This window comes from Strigops habroptila, chromosome 22 (genome assembly GCF_004027225.2).
Source record: "Strigops habroptila isolate Jane chromosome 22, bStrHab1.2.pri, whole genome shotgun sequence".
NCBI lineage: Eukaryota > Metazoa > Chordata > Aves > Psittaciformes > Psittacidae > Strigops > Strigops habroptila.
In genome coordinates, this window is record NC_044298.2 from 371,244 (window position 1) to 393,481 (window position 22,238).

Sequence of the window (22,238 nt, forward strand, 5' to 3'; positions counted from 1 at the left end):
TGCGTCCCTCGGGGAGGTGTTGGAGGGGGGGGAAAACCAGAGAAGAAAGTGGGAAGAGAAGGAGACAGGTCCAGGAGCGCAGGCACGGCCATGGGAGCAGGCGTGGAGGGACCGCAGGGCCACCGCGCTGCAGGGACACTGCCCGCGCCGGGGCGGTGACAGGGCACCCATCCCTGTGTCCCTGAGGCCCCTCTTCCCTCTTGACCTTCCCAGAGCCCTCAGCCCTGCCATGGGGCGGCTGTGAGGGAGCCGGGACACAGGACAGGCGCTGGATGGGAACGGTGGCTTCCCAAAGGACACGGCTGGGGACGGTAAGAGGAGAGGGGAGGAGGGTTGGCATGATCTGTGTGCTCGGTGTCCCCTTTGCATAGTAAATGTGGGTGAGACCCCAACGAAACCGGATCATCCCATGCACCGCTGCAGATGTTCCCTGCCATGTCCTCTGGTCATGCTGGGGTACATCCTGCTGCACATGGAATCATGGAATAGTTTGGGTTGAAGGGACCTTAAAGGTCATGGGGAGCTTCTCGTCACCCAACACCCCAAATCTTTCTCCTTGAGGCTGCTCCATCCTGTCTCCCCCAGCCTGGGTCTGTGCTTGGTGCCATGACCTAGAGGCAGGACCTTGCCCTTGGCCTTGTTGAACTCCATGAGGCTCACACAGTCCCAGCTCTCCAGGGTGCCCAGGTCCCTCTGGATCCCATCCCTTCCCTTCAGCGTGTCGAGCACATCGTCCCTGACCACTGTGCTCCCCCCAGGCATTGTCCTGCCCCCAGCTCTGAGGATGCACCAGCTTCTCCTGCTCAGCTCCCTCTGGCTCTTGGTGGTACGCCCAGCATTGAGCATCTTCCAGAGTCCAACTGGGACCCCGGGTATGGAGCAGGGCTTGGGGGGGCACTGCTGGTTGGGGTCAGTGATGGAGGAGGGAGGTGATGCTGAAGGACCCCCCCCGGTCCAGCCAAGGGCAGGGGCTGGTATGTAAGGGGGTGGGAAAGGAGGCAGGATGTGGGATGGAAACCAGTCTGGAGATGCCAGTGAGGGTTGGAAGGGTGGTGAATGGGTGATGGAAACCAGGCCGGTGATGCCGGTGAAGGCTGAAGGGTGGTGGGACACAGCAGAGCCCTGCGGTGACCCCGTGCCGGGTGCCCCGCAGCCCCCCCCGCAGCTGCAGTACCTGCTGGAGCCGCTGCACAGCGCGGTGCACACGCGGCGCGGCGCCACGGCCACGCTGCCCTGTGTCCTGCGTGCGCTGCCCCGCAACTACCGCGTCAAGTGGAGCAAGGTGGAACCGGCCAACTACCGCGAGAGCATCATCATCATCACCAACGGGCTCTACCACAAGAACTACGGGCCGCTGAGCCCGCGCGTGCGCCTGCGCCGCAGCCACCGCTACGACGCCTCGCTGACCATCAGCCACGTGGCGCTGGAGGACGAGGGCCGGTACCGCTGCCAGCTCGTCAATGGGCTGGAGGACGAGAGCGTCTCGCTCACGCTGCACCTCGAGGGTGAGGTTGGGCTCATCCCCTGGGTGCCTGGGCTGCATTGGGCCATGGCTGGGTGCATCCGGCCCTTGCGTCCACTGATGCAAAGCCCCATCTCCCAACCTGATCTCCAGCACTGAGTCTTTGGGGATGATAAAGCAAAGCCTCTTTAGGGAAAGCAGCTCCTTCACATAGAATCCCAGACTGGATTGGGTTGGAAAGAACCTTAAGATCATCCAGTTCCAATTCCCTGCCACGGGCAGGGACACCTTCCACTAGAGCAGGTTGCTCCAAGCCCCTGTGTCCAACCTGGCCTTGAACACTGCCAGGGATGGGGCAGCCACAGCTTCTCTGGGCACCCTATGCCAGCACCTCAGCACCCTCACAGGAAGGAACTTCCTCCTTATCTCCAACCTAAATCTCCCTGTTTCAGTTTAAACCCATCACCCCTTGTCCTATCGCTCCAGTCCCTGATGAAGGTCCCTCTCCAGCATCCTTGTAGCCCCCTTCAGACACTGGAAGCTGCTCTGAGGTCTCCACGCAGCTTCTCTTCTCCAGGCTGAGCATCCCCAATGTTCTCAGCCTGGCTCCTATGGGAGCTGCTCCAGCCCCTGCTCATCCTCGTGGCCTCCTCTGGTCTTGCTCCAACAGCTCCATGTCCTTATGCTGGGGCCACCAGAGCTGCACACAGTGCTGCAGGGGGGGTGTCATGAGAGCAGAGCAGAGGGGCAGGATCCCCTCCAGGACCCGCTGCTCTCGCTCTGGGGATGCAGCCCAGCACACGGGTGGCTTTTCACCCTCCGCCCCTGTCCCTGTCCCTCCAGGCGTCGTCTTCCCCTACCAGCCCAGCAGCGGGCGCTACAAACTGAACTACCAGGATGCGAAGCGAGCCTGCGAGCAGCAGGACTCCCGACTCGCCACCTACCAACAGCTCTACAAAGGTGAAGCATCCCCAAAACCCCCACCCCTCATCCTCCCTGGGCACTGGGAACGCGCTGAGCTGCCTCTCGCCCTGCAGCCTGGACCGAGGGTCTGGACTGGTGCAACGCCGGCTGGATCCTCGATGGCACCGTCCACTACCCCATCATCAACTCGCGGGAGCCGTGCGGCGGCCGCCTCCTCCTGCCCGGGGTCCGCTCCTATGGGGCCAGGGACAAGCAGAAGGACCGATTCGATGCTTTCTGCTTCACCTCTGCTCTTCAAGGTAGTGCTGGGGTCCCCTGTCCCTCCTGCCCAAGCCCAGTGCCCACCTAGACTTGCATCGTAGAATGGTTTGGGTTGGAAGGGACCTTAAAGCTCATGTAAAGCTATGGGCAGGGACACCTTCCACTAGAGCAGGTTGCTCCAAGCCCCTGTGTCCAACCTGGCCTTGAACACTGCCAGGGATGGGGCAGCCACAGCTTCTCTGGGCACCCTGTGCCAGCGCCTCAGCACCCTCACAGGGAAGAGCTTCTACCTGAGATGTAGGAGATATCTGGGATGGGGTTGTGCATCCCATCACCCATGGTGGCTGCTTCACTTGCCATGTTGCCCCCATCCCCAGGCCAGGTCTACTTCATCCGGGGCCACCTGAACTTCAAGGAGGCTGCACAAGCGTGCCGCAACCACGGGGCTGCCATGGCCAAAGTGGGGCAGCTCTATTCCGCATGGAAGTTCTCCCAGCTGGATCGCTGCGATGGAGGGTGGCTGGAGGATGGCAGCGTGAGGTTCCCCATCACCACCCCCCGCCAGCACTGCGGGGGGCTCCCGCACCCCGGTGTCCACAGCTTCGGCTTCCCCAGCAAAGACCGGCGGATCTATGGCACCTACTGCTTCGTGGAGGAGTAGGAACGCCGGGAGGAGAGGTGGGACAGTGATGGGACACCAGCCCTCGCCAGCCGGGGGCAGAGCTTGAGGCGGGGTATGGAGCGGGGGGGGTCTCTTGGTGTTTTCGGGTGGTTCATACATCCTCTGATGGAGCAACAGGGCTGGGTTTGGGGACTTGGTGCATCCTCTGATGCTTTGGGGCTCATTGGGTGCTCAGGGCTTGCTGGAGAAGCGAAACTCATTGCTGGACTACTAAGAGGTTCTCATCCAGCACCCATTTCCCCAACCCCAGTGCATCCCTCGCCCCATCCTTGCTTCCCACAGCCAGGAGGACTCTGGAGGGCTGGGCATTACCCCGCGTGACTAATGGAGTTTCGCCTTCTCGATTAATAAACCACATAAAGCTGCATGGCAAAGCCACGCTCCCGCCTGCCGCTGCCCCGGCACCCCCTGGCCTCCGGGAGCGGGGAGTTTGATGAGGATTTTCCATCTCCAGCAGAGATGATGCGTCCCAGGGGTTATCTGTCCTGGCACCACACGTCCAGGGCTTGCTGAGTTCTGCTGTTATAAAAGAGCTATAAAAAGCACCGGAGCTGCATGGTACAGGGGGAAAACCGCTTGGGGAGATGCCAGGATCCCTTGGCACTGAGGCCACACATCCCATGTGTTTGCTGGGAGCAGCATCCCACATTGGGCTGTGCTCCCTGTTCTGTGGTCCCTGGGGACGTCGCTGTGCCCAGGCTGTGCCAGGGGGCTTTCTGGCTCCACAGGGCTGGTGGGTGCTGCCACTTCCTATGTGGGGAAGACCTCATCCACCCACAGGATCTCATCCACGAGGGGTGTCACGGATGAGGATCCTTGGGCCAGAGGGGAGAGAAAGCTGGTGGTGACACTGGCACATCAATGGCACCCTTTGCCCCTGGTCCCCACCTTGATTTCACCTCTGTTGTGACCCCAGGAACAAACCAAACCCCTTGTGCTACATTTCGGTCGCTGGTCGGATCCTTTCCGGGGGATCTTTAGTTATGAGGGTTTCTTCGTACAGATATAAAACCAAGGAGAAGGGGAACACCCAGCAGAGGGTTTGTGCCACGCTGGGTCCGTGCCGCTGTCCCAGTGCCATCCCCATCCGCACCAGTGCCAGGGCCCCTCGAGGCGGCGGCTTCAGCCCTGGGGTCTCGCTCAGTCACCGGGGGGCTGAGCCAGGCCTGGGGGGGGGACACACAAGAGCCCTGAGGTGAATGGGAAGCCCCGAAGGCAGATGCTGGGGTGGAGGCGGGGGGCGCTGTGCTCACCGGGGCGGCAGATGAGCTGCGGCGGGTCCCACATCCCGTCGTCCCGGCACCGGAGCAGGGGCGAGCGGCGCGGGAGGAAGCCGGGGCGGCAGCGGTACCGCGCCGTGGAGCCGATTTCATAGCGCTGCTTTGGTTTGCCGAAGGCACGGGCGTTGCTGATGGCGGGGGGCGGCCCGCACTGCACTGTGTGTGTGGGGGGCAGCCAGGGATGGGCACCCCCAAACTAGAGCAAACAGCCCCCCATAACCCCGAAAGAGACAAAGCGAACCCAACTGGGGCTGGTGGTCCGCATTGCCCAGCCCATGGGGTGGGGAAACCCCCTCTATAGGGGATGCTGAGGGTCAGCCCCCACGGCCCAGTGCAGGGGAACGGGTGGCGGGGGGGGCACGCGCTTACCCAGCCCCATTTTGCAGGTGGTAGGAAGAGGTGGTAGTTGCAGGGCACGTCGCTCCACTGGCCCCCGTCGTGCCACACGATGACCACACAGTTTCTCCACTGAGGAAGTAGCTGTCGGGCTGCCGTGATGCCAGTTCTCATAGAGCTGGGAGGGTACAGAAGGGTTTGGGGGGAGCCTCACCAGCATCCCCCCAACCTGGCCATGAACCCTTTTGGGAGCGAGGTGGCAGCCCATGCCCCTTGGCATGGCCTTGGGTCCATCCAGGCACCCCTGAGGATGCTCTTGGGGGAGGGGGGAGATCAAAGCTGGTCCCAGGGTTGGACGCACTCCACAGACACCTTCCCAAGTGATGGAGGAGGATGATGAGGTGCCTGGTGGGGGGGTGCACACGGCATCTGGCCCCCCACTTACCAAGGGGCTCCCGTCGGACCACTGGAAATCCCCCTCGATGGTCCGGTCGTTCAAGCCGATCCACTGGTATTCTCTGTACTGGTCTGGGGTGGGCGGGAGGGTATTGGGGGGGGTACAGCCAAGACACCCCCCCCCCCCCAAGCACCACCCATTAGGAGGGGGCTCAAAGAAGTTGGAGGCTAAATATGAGGAGATTTGGGATCGGGGGTTGGGGGGGGGGGGGCGTGCTGGGACGTTTGAGGTTTGGGGACACGGGGACCCTCCCGCGGGAGCGGCGGGACGGGGCCGGACGGGAGGTGGCGGCAGAGCCCCGTGTGCCCAGGACCCTGCTGGTCCCTGCCTGTCCCTGCCTGTCCCTGATGAGCTTTAAGGTCCCTTCCAACCCAAACCAGTCTGTGATTCTATGATTCTATCTGTGTATCTACCTGTCCATCCATCCATCCATCCATCCATCCATCCATCCATCCATCCGTCCATCCTCCATCAGCCAATGAACATCTAACCACACTCTGGTCAGTCCATCGTATCAGCTACTCCCTTTACCCTTCATTTCCTCTGCCTTCCCCAGCCTGGGTCCATTTGCTCTCCGTGGCTCTTGACCACTCTTTGGCTTCAGGTTTTCAATCCTGAAGCCCAGCCCTGAGGGATGCTGAGGGTCCCGTGGGCAAGAGCTCAGGATGGGGATGCGGTGAGGTCCGTACCATTGATGAAGTCCTGCTCCTCAGGGGTCAGGATGGTGGCCAAGTGTCCCCCGTAATGCCTGCACTGCCCCTCCGCATCCTCCCAGCTCCTCCGAGTGGAGAAGTGCTTGTAGCAGGCTCCCTGGAAGCTGTCCCAGCCAGGGCTGCACTGCCTCAGTGCTGAGCCATGGTGGGCAGCAAGGAGGGGTGAGAGGAGAGGGTCAGGGTGATGGAAACCGGCTCACCAGCAAAGCAGAGAAACCCCAAACCCCTTCATTTCCCCACATTTACGTGTCCCAGGCTCAGCAGGACCTGTGCAGGAGCCTGGCACGCCCATGGTGGGACCCGGGCACTCACGTCTTTCGCAGCTGGTGCCTCCATAGCCAGGCAGGCAGAGGCAGGAGACAGGACCATCATCCTCCGTGCAGGTCCCTCCATTCAGGCAGGGGTTGGGGATGCAGCCACCTGCAAGGCAATGCAGCTTCCTCACCTCGAGCTCCCCAGAGGTCCCTGGTCTGGCCATGGGGGCACCAACCCTTGGGCAGGAGGAGGACTTGGGCACATGGAGTGCCTGGAGCCATCCCACGCTGCCCTTGGTCCATGGATTCGACTGGCTTGGAGCCGGCTGGACCTGGGGCTTTGGCCTCCCCCCAGGGCACGGAGGACGTGAGCTGAATGCTCTCGTCCTCCACAGCAGGAGCTCGGTGCTGTGCCAGCCCCTGGCTTGCTCCAGCCACCCCCAGGATGGCTCCTGCTTCCCCCTGCAGTGATGCAGCACATGTGTCTTTGGAAGGGGAATGTGCAAAGGATGAACCCTTGGGCACAGCCTGTCCCCAGCCTGGCGGCAAGGTGAGTCTCTCGCCTTTGTCCCTCTTGTCACCTTCAGCCTGGCCAGGGCTGATAACTCATGTCCCCACCAGCCCGTTACGGTCATTAAAGCTCCCGGAGCACATCATGTGCTCCCAGCCCAGGCTCAAGAGCATGATTAAGGGCTGCGCCAGAGCCAGTCGAGCAGAGACAAAGTCCTTGACACCATCCAGCCTGATGATGCCCCATTTCACGCGTCCTTGGCTCCGTGAAGCTGTGCTGAGGATGATGCTTTCACCTCACCCATCCCCAGGCACCACCACCTCCCCGCAAGGTGCCTCAGGACACTCAGCTCATCCCCGCATGGAGCAGGGATGTGTATTGGGGCTCTAACACCCCATGATGGCTCTTTGTGAGCAGCTCTCCTGCCAGGGCGAAGGCGCCCACCCCACGAGGTCTGGCCACCCCACCATGGAGCACCTCCATGCAATAGGACAGGGCAGGGTGCTGCTGAACCAGGGGAGCAGGGATTCTGCATGGTTGCATGAGGAAGAGAGGGGAAGGGCCCTGGCATTGGAGGCAGGGAGCATCCCAGAGGGGGGGACCTGGGTGGGTGACACCCGCCTGTGGCCATTCATGCACCCACTGTTCACCCATCTCAGCCCCCATGGGTGGGGGACACACACAGGCCTTGGGGGGGGGGGGGGGCGGCACTCCCAGCAGGGCTGCAGCGATCTCATGGTGCTTGAGCATCTCAGGGTGCTCTGCACCCCATCACTAGGAATCCCCCCTGCTCACACCATGCAGCTCCCTCCACCCAGGGAGGGTGCAAAGCATCCGGGTCCGTCCCCCCCCATCACCTCGCAGGGATCCCATCACCCCCACCGGGACTCGCGGGATGGGGGGATTAGTGCGTCAGTGAGGAGGCCGCGGGCGCGGAGGACGAAGGGAAGAGCAAGCCGAGGTGCTTGTTCTAGAAAGCTTTTAATTCCCTTTATTAGTATCACTGTTAGTCAAGAGGAGGGTTCGGGGCCACCTTTTGAGTGTTATTTTGGGAGAGGGTTTTCTCATGGAAACAGTCATTAAAACACTTCACAGAAGTAGAAGAGGTTTAAAGTGCATGCGGAGCTCGGACCAATTTGTTTGACAAATATGTGCTTCTCCAGACCTGGAACCTTCCCTTACCCAGCTGAGGAGGACAGACAGAGCGAGAAGGGGCACGGACGGACGGGCAGAGGGCAGCGCAGCGTGAAGGAAAGGTGCTGGCGGTCCCTATGGCCACAGCGCAGCCACCAGCGCTGCCCCCAGGGCCAGGGTGGCGCCCTGGGGACCCGCGGCGCCCGCCCCGACGCTGGCCCGCTCGGTGGGGAGGGCGGGCAGGGGGCCGGCGGTGCTGGGCGCCGGCTCCCCCAGTGGGGTCCCCACGGGGATCACCCCGGAGCTGCCGGTGTGGGGAGAGCTGAGGCCGTCGCTGCGGGTCCCACCTGGTTCTCCGGGCACGGCTGCAAGGAAACCCTCCACGGTTGCAGCGGAGGGAGCGGGCGGCTCCTCCTCCTCCTCTTCCTCCTCCTCTTCCGAAGATGCTGCAGGCATCCCATGGTCAGTGCCAGGCGGAGCCTCCTCGCCTCCCATGGCCGTAGTGCTGCTGCTGCCGCCAGGCCCCTCCGTGTGCCACGGGGTGACCACTGTCACCTCCGCCGCAGGGACGGTGCCCCCGTCCGCCGGGGCCACGGGCGATGGGAGCCACAGGGCCCCCGACGGCTCCTCTCCCTCCTCCTGCGGCCGCACGGGCGCCGCGGGCAGCGGGGACACTCCGGGGCTCTCCACCACGTCTCCCGAGAGCTCCACGTCTTCAGCAACAGGGACGGGGGTGCTCACCCCGCCGGAGGGGGTCCCGCCGTGCTCTCGGCTGTCTGTCGAGGTGGCAGAAGCGGCGCTGGTCGGCGATGGCAACCGGTGCCCCGGTGCCCCGGGGCTGACGGTGTGGGCTGAGCGCCCCACAGCATCCCGGGGGTGCTCGGGGTGATGTGTGGGGCTGGGCGGCCGGGGGAACCCCTCGGGAGGCTCTGGGTCACCTTCTGCGGCCCCCAGCACGGACGGGGCACCGGTGGGTCCCTCTGCGCCCACCCGCGGGGCTATGGAGAGCATCTGCAAGCTGATGGCTCCATCCTGCTCCATGGGCTGGCTGGGGTCTCGCCCTTCAAACGTGCTGCCCGGGGCTGCTCCCTGCTCCTCCTCTGCAAAGGGCAAGGCAAAAGGTGGTGAGGGGCTGGCACCACGAAGCCGCAGCCAGAACCACGGGGCCACGGGCACTGGCATCGCCCGCCAGTGCTGGGATCCGGTGGCGACGCCAGCACAAAGATGTACATGGAGGCAGGAATGGCCCCGAGTCCAGGTGATGTCCCCTCTGAACCAGCACAGATGGAGCTTTGACTTGGCCCCTGCTGAGCTTCCCGGCAGCAAGGGCCGTGCTCAGCCCCTCACCCTGCACCTCCTGTCCCTCCAGCCACCAGACCCTGCTCTTTATGCTGTTAAACCATGGTCCATCACCGACCCTGTGCCAAGGGAGGGACGGACGGATGTCCCCACAGCCCTACAGCAAGACACCGTGCCCCGGCCATGGGTTGTCTCTCTGCAGGAGGGATGGGGATGGCTGGGCTGAGCCAGGCACCCATGGGTGCCTCTGAGCTATCTTCGCAATCCTGATGCCTCCATCCCTGTGGCTCGTCTCTGCACACCAGCCCTGGCACCACCATGGGATGGATGCTCAACTGTCACCCCATCCTGCTCCATGTCCCCATGCAGGATGGGTGCCCAACTGTCACCCCATCCTGCTCCATGTCCCCACGCAGGACGAGTGCCCATCCTGCTCCATGTCCCCATGCAGGATGAGTGCCCAGCTGCCCCTGTCATCCATGCTGTTCCTCAGGGAATGGGCTCCCATTCCCACCACAGCTAAGCAGGACACCTGCCTCAGAGACATCAGGGCCATGGGGAAGGGGGTGGCAGAGGTTGGGTGACCTGAGGACATGGAGGTATCTATTGGGGGGTGCCGGGCCCCTGTCCCTGGTGCGTCTTCGGGGGCCGGGCTCGGCTGTCCCAGATCATCGTCCATAAAGAAAGGGACGGCGTAAATAGCCCCTCGCGACTCAATCTCCACTTGCGCTTTGGGAAGCTGCAGCTCCTCCAGCTTTTCTGCCACTGTAACAATCTCCTGGAGGCCCTCGGAGCTTCCTGGAGCCTCAGGGAAAGAGTTTGTCCCTTCTGTGGGCAGAAAGAAAGTGGGATATTACTGCCCTGCCCTGCAGGCAGCGGTGCTCCTCACTGCAGTCCTGGGGACAGCCTGGCACCCTGCCGGAGACCCAGCCAGGCAGTGGCTCTTCCTGCTTCTCCTGGTGCACAGCAGCACCCCAGCCCAGGGGGGGTCTTGCTCCACACTCCCATCCCACCCCAGGGAGCACAGGTGAATGAGGGGAGTTAGTGGGTTATGGGAATTGTGGGGTCATGAGACGGGTCCATCCTGCCTAACCCACGGGATTGCCTGCTGAGAGATGGCGAAACAGAGGCACGGGGATGCGCAGCATCCCCACGGCCCCAAGGGGATGCACAGAGATGTGGGGCTGGGAAGGAGGAGTGGAGGGGCGGCTCTTCCTCCCTCTGTGTCTGTTTTCCCTGCCAGTCTCCAGCCTTCCTCATCCCCTCCTGCCTTATCCCCCCTGTCCTCCAACACCAGCCCATCGGCAGCCCAGCAGCGCTGCCCGCAGGTCCCGTTTCCTATTCGCCACTGTGAGATGTTGCCCAAAACCAGCCTTGCAGGATGTGCTCAAGTTCCTGCAGTGCCCCCCTGGCCATAGGAACAACCATCCCGGAGCCACAGCCACGCAGCTCACGCAGACCTGTCCTGTTGCGATATAGTGGTGAGGATGTGCAGGTCATCCCTACTCTGTCACGATATAGCAGCATGCACTATTGAGACCATGCAGAGCATCCCTCCTCTATCACGACACATCAGCATGCATGAGGCCCATGCAGGTTATGTCTCCCCTATCACGATACATGCAATACAGACACCATGCAAGGCACCCCTATCCTACCACAGGAGGTTGATGACGACTGCGACAGTACAAAACATCCCTGTTCTAGCGCATCCCAGATCCCGACACCATCCCATCCGTGCAGACATCCCGGCACCGGGCTGGAACCAAGCACCCTGCACCCAACCAAGCACCCGCATCCCTGCCTGGATGCTTCCCAACACCTCACGGCGCCGGGAGGTGCCCGCTCTTTACCTCGGAAGCAATAGGCATCGTATCTGCTCTGGGCATCGGGGAAACCCGTCTGGTTGCGGAACACGAAGATGGTTTTGACGCCGGGCAGAGCCCCGCCGCAGCGCTCCCGCGGGGTGACGATGGGGTAACGGACGCTGCCGTCGGCCAACCAGCCGGGGCTGCAGGCGTCCAGCCCCGCGCTCCACGCCGCGTAGAGCTGCCCGGTGCTGGCGAGCGCCGCGCCCCGCGCCCGGCACCGCGCCGCCGCCTCCTGCAGCGTGAACCGCGCGGGGGCCGTCTCCAAAAAGATCTCCCCTGCGAAGAGAGGAAGGAGACGGGCGTCAGGGGCGGGGCGGGGGAGCGCGGGCTCCGGGAGCCCCCCCATCGCCTCCTCCGCTCTCTGCGCCGGCCCCAGGGGAGCTCGAGTGGGCAGCGCGGCGCTGGAGGGCTCTGCCGCATCCCTGCCTGCCATAGAGCCACAGACCTGCAACGGGTTGGGTTGAAGGGAGCTTAAAGCTCCTCCAGTTCCAACCCCCTGCTCCGGGCAGGGACACCTTCCTCTAGAGCAGGTTGCTCCAAGCCCCTGTGTCCAACCTGGCCTTGAACACTGCCAGGGATGGGGCAGCCACAGCTTCTCTGGGCACCCTGTGCCAGCGCCTCAGCACCCTCACAGGGAAGAGCTTCTGCCTTCTCTCCAACCTGAACTTCCCCTGTTTCAGTTTGAACCCATCACCCCTCGTCCTATCACTGCAATCCCTGATGCAGAGTCCCTTCTCAGGCATCCGGCTCCCCAGCACATGCAAAGCATGGCATCAGCTTGCCCAAACCCCAAACACCACACAGAGCTGCACCCACAGTGTGCTGCAACACAGGGTAGCTCACCCTGGGCATAGTCCAGCCCTGAGGCTAGTGATGGGCACCAGCTTGGGTTCACGGCAGGTTAAGGGGGTGAGTTAGTGCAGCTGCAAAGCAGGGGAGGGCAGGAGATGGGGTGGTGGTGGCACTGCAGGTACCTGGGAGGTCCTCAGCGTAGCAGTACACATCATACATGTCCTCCGGGTCCACCACCCCGTAGTTCCTCACCCCGGGGAAGCCGTTCATGTCTCCATAACAGGCTTCACGGGGTGTGTGGATGGGATACCTGTGAAGGGACAGGGCAGGGAGGGCAGGTGACTTGCTGGGGGTGAATGGGGGGGCGCTGGGTGCGATGCCGAGGGGTTGGTGCCCACCTGACGGTCTGGTCCGAGAGCCAGCCAGCATCGCACTGCTCGTAGCCGCCGAGGTAGGCAGCATAGAGCTGCTCGGGGGTGGCGATGTGGGCCCCGATCTTGGCACAGGCTTCCTGCGCCTCGGCGAAGGTGTAGGCATAACGCATGGAGCCCTCCCGGTAGTGAAACACCACCCCTGTGAGGGGACATGGGCTTCATGGCAACCCCAAAACCACTGCATCCATCCACACCCGGCTGACGCCCCACCGCTGGTCCCGCATCCCACCGCTCCCCACCTTGAGGTACCTTTGACTCTGAGGTTGAGGATGTCGTGGCCGTCCTCGATGCCGTGCTGCACGTCGCAGCGGTAGATGCCCGAGTCGTTGGGCCGCAGCTCGGTGAGCAGCAGGGACGCGTTGGTGTAGCGCTGGTGGAAGATGGGCAGGGAGGCGCGGAACCGATAGTCCTCACTCACCTTCACCCGGTCCCCGCGCGCTACCAGGATCTCCACCTCCCGGCCCTCGGAGATGAAGGTCCACTTGACCCGGGGGGTCCCCAGCACCGCGCGGCGCCCGGCGGTGCTGCTGCTGGTGGGCTGGGGGCCGAGGTAGGTGATGAGGCAGGGGATGGTGATGTCGCCCGCCAGCACAGCATCCAGGGCTGGGTGCCGTGGGATGGAGACCTGCAGAGCCTTGAGGTCCTCTGGGTGGGAGAAGAGAGGAGCCATGAGTGGGACCAACATGGAGTGACCCCGCAGTCCAGGCCCCCACTGCAGGGCACGGGGCGAGGATGCGGCTCATGGTGCGGGTTTACCTGCGCCATCTCCGGTGCCAAACACCTCCGGGACCACCGCGGGGGCAAACACCCAGAGCAGCAGCAGCGGGAGGGCTGGGGGCATCCTCTGCCCTGCAAAGGGAGGGGAGGAAAACCCACCACACGTGAAGCACCCAAAATGTCCCTGCCCTGCATGAGGGAACCCCCCCCCAGACCCTCTGTGTGGTGATGGGGTGATGCCGTGAGGTGTTGGGGCACAGAGGGAGAGGGTAGCACCAGCCATGGGGCAACTTGGAGGGTGGAGAGGAGAGGGAAAACAAGGGAATGGATCATGGTTAACATGAGCAACTGGGACAACTGGCTGGGCAGCACTGGGTCCCATCCAGCCCCACCAGCCTTCCCAGGTCCCTTGGGGACAGCAGAACCCAGCCTGGCCCTGACAGCATGGAAAGTCTGAGCCCAAACCCTGGCTGTGGTGGGCAGGAGGCGATGCCAGAGCTGGGGCCATGTGTCCGCAGCGGAAAACCTCGGGATGGTTTCGGAACAGCCCGTGCAGAGCAGGGAAAAGGCAGCGAGAGCCGCGGCGGGGACTGGAACGTGCAAGCGGGACGTGCACACGCGTGTGCGCTGGTGCTTGTGCACATGTGTGTGCGTGAGCCCGTGCACGTGTGCTTGGTGGGACGAAGGGGGTTGAGGTCAGCCTTGGAGGGGGGGGGCACACAAAGGGCCGGGCAGGGGAGGAGGGAAGGAGCGGGAGGAGGTTTCTCTTTGCCATTCAGCTCACGCCGGAGGTTCCCTGCGTGCAGGCTGGGAAAACCAGGGCCGACCAAAGCAGCCCTTATGTCCCAGCCTCTCCCAGGGCTGCCTGGCACAAAGGGCTGGGGACGGAGCTGAAAGGACAGCCCAGTGCTATAGCACGGCTGTCACCAGCCCCCAGCCCTCCCCAGGGGACATGGGGCATGTCACGGGGGGGCTGTGGCTTCCCAGGGCCTCTTGCAGCCCCGCATAGAGGAGGGCGATGGGGGGATGCAGGAGATGCGCCTGCACGGTGCAGGGGAGCATCGCTCGGTGCCCCCTGGTCCCTCTGCGCAGGCTCCACGGGGATGGGGGTTCCTGGGAACGCTTCGGAGCCCCGGACACTCAGAGCAGCTTTTCAGTCCATGAGCTCTTTGTACTGTGGGTTTCGGCAGCCTCAGAAGAGGATTTGGCACCTGCACAGTGCTCCCGGGGCCAGGTACCGGCTGCCAGGGCCAGGCTGGCAGGAGGCTGGTCCCATCCCTGCATCCCTCTGCAAGCAGAGTGCCCGGAGTGCACCCGTGGGACCGGTGCACCAGGGAGAGGCTGTGAATACAGCCCCTGGCACCACACACCATAGACATACAGTCCCAGGCACCATGCACCATGGATGCACAGCCCCTGGCACCACACACCATGGATGCACAGCCCCTGGCAGCACACACCATAGACATACAGTCCCAGGCACCATGCACCATGGATGCACAGCCCCTGGTACCACGCATCATGGATGCACAGCCCCTGGTACCGTGCACCATGGATGTACAGCCCCTGGCACCACACACCATGGATATACAGCCCCTGGTACCATGCACCATGGATGCACAGCCCCTGGCACCACACACCATGGATATACAGCCCCTGGTACCATGCACCATGGATGCACAGCCCCTGGCACCACACACCATGGATATACAGCCCCTGGTACCATGCACCATGGATGCACAGCCCCTGGCACCACACACCATGGATATACAGCCCCTGGTACCATGCACCATGGATGCACAGCCCCTGGCACCACACACCATGGATATACAGCCCCTGGTACCATGCACCATGGATGCACAGCCCCTGGCACCACAACACCATGGATATACAGCCCCTGGTACCATGCACCATGGATGCACAGCCCCTGGCACCACACACCATGGATATACAGCCCCTGTACCGTGCACCATGGATGCACAGCCCCTGGCACCACACACCATGGATATACAGCCCCTGGTACCATGCACATGGATGCACAGCCCTGGCACCACACACCATGGATATACAGCCCCTGGTACCATGCACCATGGATGCACAGCCCTGGCACCACACACCATGGATATACAAGCCCCTGGTACCATGCACCATGGATGCAGAGCCCCAGCACCATGCACTATGGTTGTACAGCCCCTGCTACCACACACCATGGATGCACAGCCCCAGCACCATGCACTATGGATGTACAGCCCCTGCTACCACACACCATGGATGCACAGCCCCAGCACCATGCACTATGGATGTACAGCCCCAGCCCCAAGCACCATGACCATCACCCATCCTGTGGTGAGCACAGACCCCGTTCCCAGCAGGAGCTCCCCACGGGCAGCCGGAGCCAAGCCAGGAACTCTCTGTGCTCCGCATCATTTACATTCAGCCCCAGAGCTCTGGAGCAGGGACAAACCCTCCCTCCTGGTGGCTGGGCTCCAGCGGGGTCTGGCTGCAAGGAAGCACCTTCCCTTCCCGTTCCCAAGGCACCGCCGTGGCCTGAGCAGCGGCCCCGGAGCCCCGGGCAGTGATGAAACCCTTCAGGAACGGGGTGAGCGGGGGCCTGCTCCCCTCATGCACCCTTCCCTGGCTGGGATAAGGTGCTGGAGCACCGGGAATGGGATGTGGAGGGGGTTAAACCCTATCTCAAGCTGCCATGGGCAATGCCTTGGAGCCCCATGATGGCAAAAGGTGCTGGGTTTGGGGTTGGAATTTCGGTTGGGTTTTGGTTTTCTGTCTTTGCCACAAATGGAAAGTTTTTCAGCCCACACGTCGGGAGGGGAAAGCCAGGAACAGGAGGAGGGAAAAGCGGCCAAGAAGACAGGGGTATGGAGGCGATTGTGGGGACCATCATCTCTAAGACCTCGGAGCTTGGGAGCTGCTGAAGACAGACTGAGACACAGGCACGCACGCAGGTGACATCCATCTCCATGGGAAACCAGGTGGAAAATGGAGCTGGAGTCTATTTTGGGATGGGAACGATCTTTTTTGCTCCCCTGAGCTCGGCCCCGCTTTCAGAGGACATGATTTGAGGCTGCAGCTCCAGGGGCAAAGGCCGGAGCTGCATCCATCGTGCGAGGGGACGGATGATCCCTGACCCCTTCCCATCTGGGAAGGGGCTTCCTCCTCCTCCACGACCCCCTTGTCCCCTCCACGTGCGGGCGGCTCCTCCCGTCTCACAAGGTGCCCGCAGCCCGCAGCGAGCCGGGGGGAGCAGTCAGCGGAGCGGTGGCTTTCCAGGGATGCTCAGCTGCAGAATGAGTCAGCAGCAGCCACGGGCAGAGCTTGGCCACGCTCCAGGCTGGAGCAGGGAGCCCTTGTCCCCACGGCAAAGGGCTCCGGACACCCCAGCCCATGTCCCCATCCATGCACGCACCCATCCCGCCACGCACGTGGCTGCCTCTGGAGCAGCTCCCCCGCTGCAGCCAGGATCCATCCCCAAGCCCTGGATGTGCGGGGGGTGCTCGGAGGGGTCGGGAAGCGCCCGGCAGCCTCTTGGCAGCAGCCGCTGGCAAAGCTTAAAAGGCCGGAAGCAGGTGGGGAGAACGGGGGGTACCTCTGGCTGCCAGAACCCCTCAGCCCCCCCTATTCCAACAGGGAGAAAGGGGCTCCTTGTTGTAGGGCTGGGATGCAGCGGGGAGCGGAGGGGGGGGACCGCAAGGAGGGGTTGGGAGCAGACCCCATAGGGACACATGGAGGTTTGCAAAGCTATCCCCACCTCTCCCCCTGCTGTAGAGCTCCGGTGGGGAAACTGAGGCAGGAGTTGGGACAAGAGGAGTGTGGGGTGGAGGATGTGGGGTCCCACATCGCGGCATTGCTGCTCAGTGGCAGCACCTCCACACGCTCACGCAGCTCCTCGCTCCCAGCACAAAGGCTCCCAGTTTCCCCAGTCTAAACGCAGAAAGGCAGCCCTAAAGCATCCCGGTCACCCTCCAGGAGCTGGGAAAGGCTCCGGGATGGGGCAGAGGGAGCTTTTCCCACCCCTCCGGCAGCCGAAAGGAAGAGCAACAGGTTCTGGGTTGGACTCAGCCAGGAGAAGTCCCCGTGATGGGAGACGAGGCGGCTTCAGTCAAAAGCGGTCCCCGGAGGCGATGCTCAAGGGCAGCCCCTTCATCCCGGGGACAAACTGGGATGTACGGGAAGGAAAAGGGAACGCAGCAAACTGCCCCGACCCGGGGCACCCCACGGAGGGGTCGGGGGGTCACACTGGGGCTGCTCAGAGGAGAAAAGCCATGGAAATCCCACAACATGTTCCTGTGTTCCTCCCCTCTGCACTGGGACACGGGCAGTGCTGGGGGACGGGGCCAGGAGGGCCGGTGGTGCCCTGCAGCCCTCCCAGCTCCTGGGCTCTGCCCCCGGGATGGGGCAGCTTTGCCCCATGGAAAACCTCCCTATGGAGCATCCGGGCAGGACTGGGGGAAGCCGGAGCCCCGGGGCTCTGTGCAAGGCCCTGCCCAGCTCCGTGCCTCAGTTTCCCTTTCCACTCTCCCCTGACTGCAGCCTCCTTGGGACAAGGACCCATGCAGAGGCTCTGCAGGAGAGAAGGGGAAGGCTCCCCGTGATGGGACACCCCAGATCCATGCTGGACCCCCATTCCCCTCCGGCAGCTCTCCCAAAACAATGGTCCCATGGGAGCAGCTGCTGAAACACCCCCAAAATTCCCATTATTCCCAACGGGACGAGCCGGGCAGCACAAAAGTCCTTTTCCCATCCAACTTAGCAAGATCCCCCCTTTACTCCCTGCTCTGCCCCAGCACTGCAGCTACAAGCTAGTCCATTCAAAACCAGAAAGATGCTGTGAGGGGGTCGGTGACAAGGACAAACCTCCCCAAAGCAGGACCATCAGCTTCCAGCATCCTCCTGCCCTGCGATGGAGGATGCCCCATGCCCGGTGCCTGCATCCCATGGGAAAAACCACGAGGAAAGCTCTCGGCATCCCCACGCTGGAGCATGTCTCCTTTTACTCTCCCCCGGCGCAGAGGTGAAACGAGATACAGGGATTAGTAGCTCCCTCCTCACCCCTCGGCCGTTCCCCGCCGCGTTCCCCGCATCCCACCTTGCTCCATGCGCGGCGGCAGCTCCTTGGGGACCCTTCCTGGTGGTGGCAGCGCCGGGGGAGCGTCCCAAGCCCCGAGGCCACGGTGAGGGGCTTTGCTGCGGCTTCTCCGGGGCAGTGCTGGCAGGAGGGCTGGGACCGAGCTCCACCAGGCATAAGTGCAGGCAGCGAGCAAAGAGGAGCCTTGTATGTGTGTGTGTGTGTCCGTGTCCTCGTCTCCTTTTCTTTCGCCTTCTTTTCCCTTCCCCTTTCCCTCCTCCTTTTATATTTATTCCTTCCCCTCATTAAAGGAGGGGGGGGAATAGACGATGACCGTGCTGGCACCAGCGCCTTGTCCCTCCCCTTCCCTCCTTTCCCTCCCTTCCCTCCCTCCCGGCAGCAGGCAAACCCAGCACAAGATGCTGGGAGAGGAGGATGCTCAACCCTGGCACGTTATTTAACCCAATGCAGCACAAGCGGAGGAGCAGCCGGCGCTGGATCCCAAGGACATGGCTGGAGGAGGGACCCCCACCCTCCACACAGCCGGGAATGCCCTTTGGATGCTGAATTCTAACACTTGGCAGCTCCAGCTGGATGAGGAGGGGGCCATGGGCAGGGGTCTTTGTCATGTAAAATCACCTTTTGGGAGTGAATAGAGACACCATCCAGGGGCTGGAGGGACCCAGCCCCAAAAGGGTGGTGGGAGAAGCCGGACCCGGGCTCCGGTGCGACACCGTGCCTCAGTTTACCCACCTGCAGCCGTGTCATGGGCACTTAACGCATCTTTAGGCTTGATGACTTAGGGATTCCTTCTGAAGGGGCCCCACCGGGGTGCGGGGTGCAGCTGAGGACCCTCGTTTAGGAGAAGGGCAGTGCCCATCGGCCAGCCTCAGGGCTGCTCTTACCCAGACCTGGCTCCCGCTGTGTGTGGTGTGGAGCATCCTCTGGCTCCTGCCAGCTAATTGCAGGGTGAGTTTGCAGCAAACTGCAGCTCCTGAGTGGAATTCATCATTCCTCACCCCGGGAATTAATTGCAGCGGCGAAGGCGGACTCATGCGCGACGCAGTGGCGGGGGGATGCTCTGCCCTCCAGGGATGGACATAGGGATGGGGATAGGGATGGGGTACCCAGCCTTTGCCCCCCCGCCCCCCTCGCCCTACCCCATCCATGAGCTCACATCCTGCACCCGGTAGTTTTGTGGTGAAAGGCTCTGGGTTGGGAATCGCAGAGCTCAGCAAGGAGCATCCCCATCCTAATTGGGAACAAATGTTCCAGCCTGGATGGGGTTTCTGCTTTCCAGCCCTGTCGTGGGCTCATCCCCAGAGCGGGAGCAGCAGGTCAGGGAGGGGATCCTGCCCCTCTGCTGCGCTTGGTGAGACGACCCCCTGCAGCCCTGGTCGAGCTCTGGAGCAGCAACACCGGGGCGGACATGGAGCTGTTGGAGCGAGGCCAGGGGAGGCCCCGGAGCTGCTGCGAGGGCTGGAGCAGCTCTGCTCTGGAGCCAGGCTGAGAGAGCTGGGCTGGGGCAGCCTGGAGAAGAGAAGGCTCCTGAAGGGGAGATCTTAGAGCAGCTCCAGTGCCTAAAGGGGCTCCAGGAAACCTGGAGAGGGGCTTTGGACAAGGGACAGGACAAGGGGAATGGCTTTAACCTGCCAGAGGGGCGATTGAGGTGAGCTCTGAGGCAGAAGCTCTTCCCTGTGAGGGTGCTGAGGCCCCAGAGAAGCTGTGGCTGCCCCATCCCTGGCAGTGTTCAAGGCCAGGTTGGACACAGGGGCTTGGAGCAACCTGCTCTAGTGGAAGGTGTCCCTGCCCGTGGCAGGGGCTTGGAGCTGGAGGAGCTTTAAGGTCCCTTCAACCAACCCGAGTTCGATGTGGTTCGATAAATTCTACCCGTGCCGGCTCACAGGATGCCTTCCAGGGCTGTGGCTCTGACTGCCCCTTCCCAGGGCAGCTCCTGGTCCCTCTTGGCTGATGGCATTAGTGGGGAAAAGTTCTTGGTACATCCAGGTCCTGGAAGGGGTAGGGGAAGAGGGTGAAGACCAAAGTGGCAGCAGGGCACAACCCTTATTTGACATCAGAGAATCTCTATCCCTGCCTGCAGTCACCTAGGGTCTCCCAGCCCTTCCCATTGCCCCAGGCCCAGCCCCAGCAGCCAAGGGTATGGGAAGGGGTCCGGTTCCCAGCTGCATCCAGGCTGGAAGAGCCCCAGTGCCCAGATGTGCTTCCTTCTCCCCCTCCTCCTGCTCCAGCCCTGCTTGAAGTCACGTAACAGCTCTGACACGTGCCCCGTGCCAAGCTGGCTGGCACCGGGGGGGGAACACACGTCCCAGTCCCATGGGATCCTGGCCCTGAGCATCCCCCAGGGACACAGACATCCCCATCCCATGGGATCCTGACCCTGAGCATCCCCCAGAGACACAGACATCCCCATCCCATGGGATCCTGACCCTGAGCATCCCCCAGAGACACAGACATCCCCATCCCATGGGATCCTGACCCTGAGCATCCCCCAGAGACACAGACATCCCCATCCCATGGGATCCTGACCCTGAGCATCCCCCAGAGACACAGACATCCCCATCCCATGGGATCCTGACCCTGAGCATCCCCCAGAGACACAGACATCCCCATCCCATGGGATCCTGACCCTGAGCATCCCCCAGAGACACAGACATCCCCATCCCATGGGATCCTGACCCTGAGCATCCCCAGAGACACAGACATCCCCATCCCATGGGATCCTGACCCTGAGCATCCCCCAGAGACACAGACATCCCCATCCCATGGGATCCTGACCCTGAGCATCCCCCAGAGACACAGACATCCCCATCCCATGGGATCCTGACCCCAAGCATCCCCCAGGGACACAGATGTCTCTATTCCAAGTGATTGCCAACCCTGAGCACCCCACAGGAGGAAGGGATACATAGACATCCCCACCCCGGGGTGTCCCTCCAGGCTCCCCCAAGCAAGGAAGTGCTGGGACCCCTCTACATCCCTGGGGATCCTGAGTCCTCCCTGGGCTGCAGGATCTGGGTTGTCCCTACGGGAGAAAGGATGGGGCAAAGCCAAAGCAAAGGTGTGAGGAGGAAGAGGAGAGCAAGGCCGGCTCCGGAGCAGACGTGCAGCTGGAAACAAGGAGGAGGAGGAGTATGCTGAAGGCTCAGGCAGAGCTCTGGGGACCCGGAGATGAATGACCCAACCTCAGCGCTCCCTGTGCTGCTTAATGGCATTTCAATGCTGCTGCAAGAGGCAAAGCAGAGGCTGGCCAGGGAGCCAGGCAGGAAGTCTGGCCGGAGATGAGCCGGGAAGACGATGCCTTTGGGGACCCCCAAGTAAGGGCATCCCCCCCCTTAACACTGAGAGGGAGAACCCGCTCCCTGCCATGGGGCTGGGGCCGGGATCGCTGTTACTGCTGCTCCCAGGCGGTGGGGACATGGAGCCCGCAGCGGTGCGGGGCTGGAAGGAGCGTGGGGACAGCGCTGGGTGGCCTTTGCCAGCAGAGGGGACTGTTGCTTGTGTCTGGAGCTCGCCCGGAGCCGCCCCTTGGGACAACGAGGAAAGGGACGTTTTCCCTTTCCCTCTTTTCCTGGGCGGGACACGAGGGACCATCCCATGGGAGAACCGCGGTCACTCGGAGAGGGGGAGGAAGGGGGAAAGCGCCGGCAACAAGTTTCTCCCCAACAGACGTTTTCCTGCTTCTTTTGTTCCCGAATTTCCAGTTCGAAGCCTCCTCCCCTCGCCCCCGCCCCCCCCCCCGCCCTCCATTGGAACCAAATGAGGAGCCGGCGCTTGCCAAGTCTCAGACGCGGAACCGGCTGCAGTCCCCTTTGGGCTTCCCATGTGGAATGCGAGGATGCTGCAGCTGGACACAGCTGGATGCAGCACCCCAAGGAGGGGGTGGCCGGGGTGATGCCCTGTGCCACCCCCCCTCTCTGCTGTCCCCCTTGTGCCAAAGCGGTGTCGCTACGGCTGCAGGGCATTGAGCCCAAAACTGGCCACCGAGAGGCACCGGTGTTCCCGGTGCA

The 22,238-nt window shown here is 62.7% G+C and overlaps 2 protein-coding genes across 2 annotated transcripts; one reads left to right on the forward strand and one right to left on the reverse strand.

Moving 5' to 3' along the window:
• Window positions 1-784: 784 nt before the first annotated feature.
• Window positions 785-3,324, forward strand: HAPLN2 (hyaluronan and proteoglycan link protein 2). The gene is made up of 5 exons (XM_030474186.1): window positions 785-872; window positions 1,155-1,505; window positions 2,306-2,422; window positions 2,500-2,685; window positions 3,025-3,324. Exons 1-5 carry the CDS (start codon window positions 785-787, stop codon window positions 3,306-3,308), a joined length of 1,026 nt encoding a protein of 341 aa, XP_030330046.1. The 3' UTR covers window positions 3,309-3,324.
• Window positions 3,325-4,275: 951 nt separating this feature from the next.
• On the reverse strand, window positions 4,276-18,483 carry BCAN (brevican). The gene is given in 17 exon segments (XM_030474185.1): window positions 4,276-4,495; window positions 4,583-4,765; window positions 4,979-5,006; window positions 5,009-5,073; window positions 5,076-5,099; window positions 5,102-5,123; window positions 5,391-5,473; window positions 6,092-6,250; window positions 6,428-6,535; window positions 8,362-9,114; window positions 9,899-10,141; window positions 11,167-11,460; window positions 12,159-12,286; window positions 12,375-12,549; window positions 12,660-13,055; window positions 13,167-13,259; window positions 18,232-18,483. Coding segments are annotated over 17 exon segments (2,790 nt in total). The 5' UTR covers window positions 18,242-18,483; the 3' UTR covers window positions 4,276-4,469.
• Window positions 18,484-22,238: the final 3,755 nt, after the last annotated feature.

Bases quoted from the DNA above. Each gene is read 5' to 3' on its own strand.
- HAPLN2 (XM_030474186.1), top strand. From the start codon at position 785: ATGCACCAGCTTCTCCTGCTCAGCTCCCTCTGGCTCTTGGTGGTACGC. The intron at 873-1,154 runs GTATGGAGCAGG...GTGCCCCGCAGC, and splicing joins GAGTCCAACTGGGACCCCGG to CCCCCCCGCAGCTGCAGTAC. The intron at 2,686-3,024 runs GTAGTGCTGGGG...CCCCATCCCCAG, and splicing joins CTTCACCTCTGCTCTTCAAG to GCCAGGTCTACTTCATCCGG.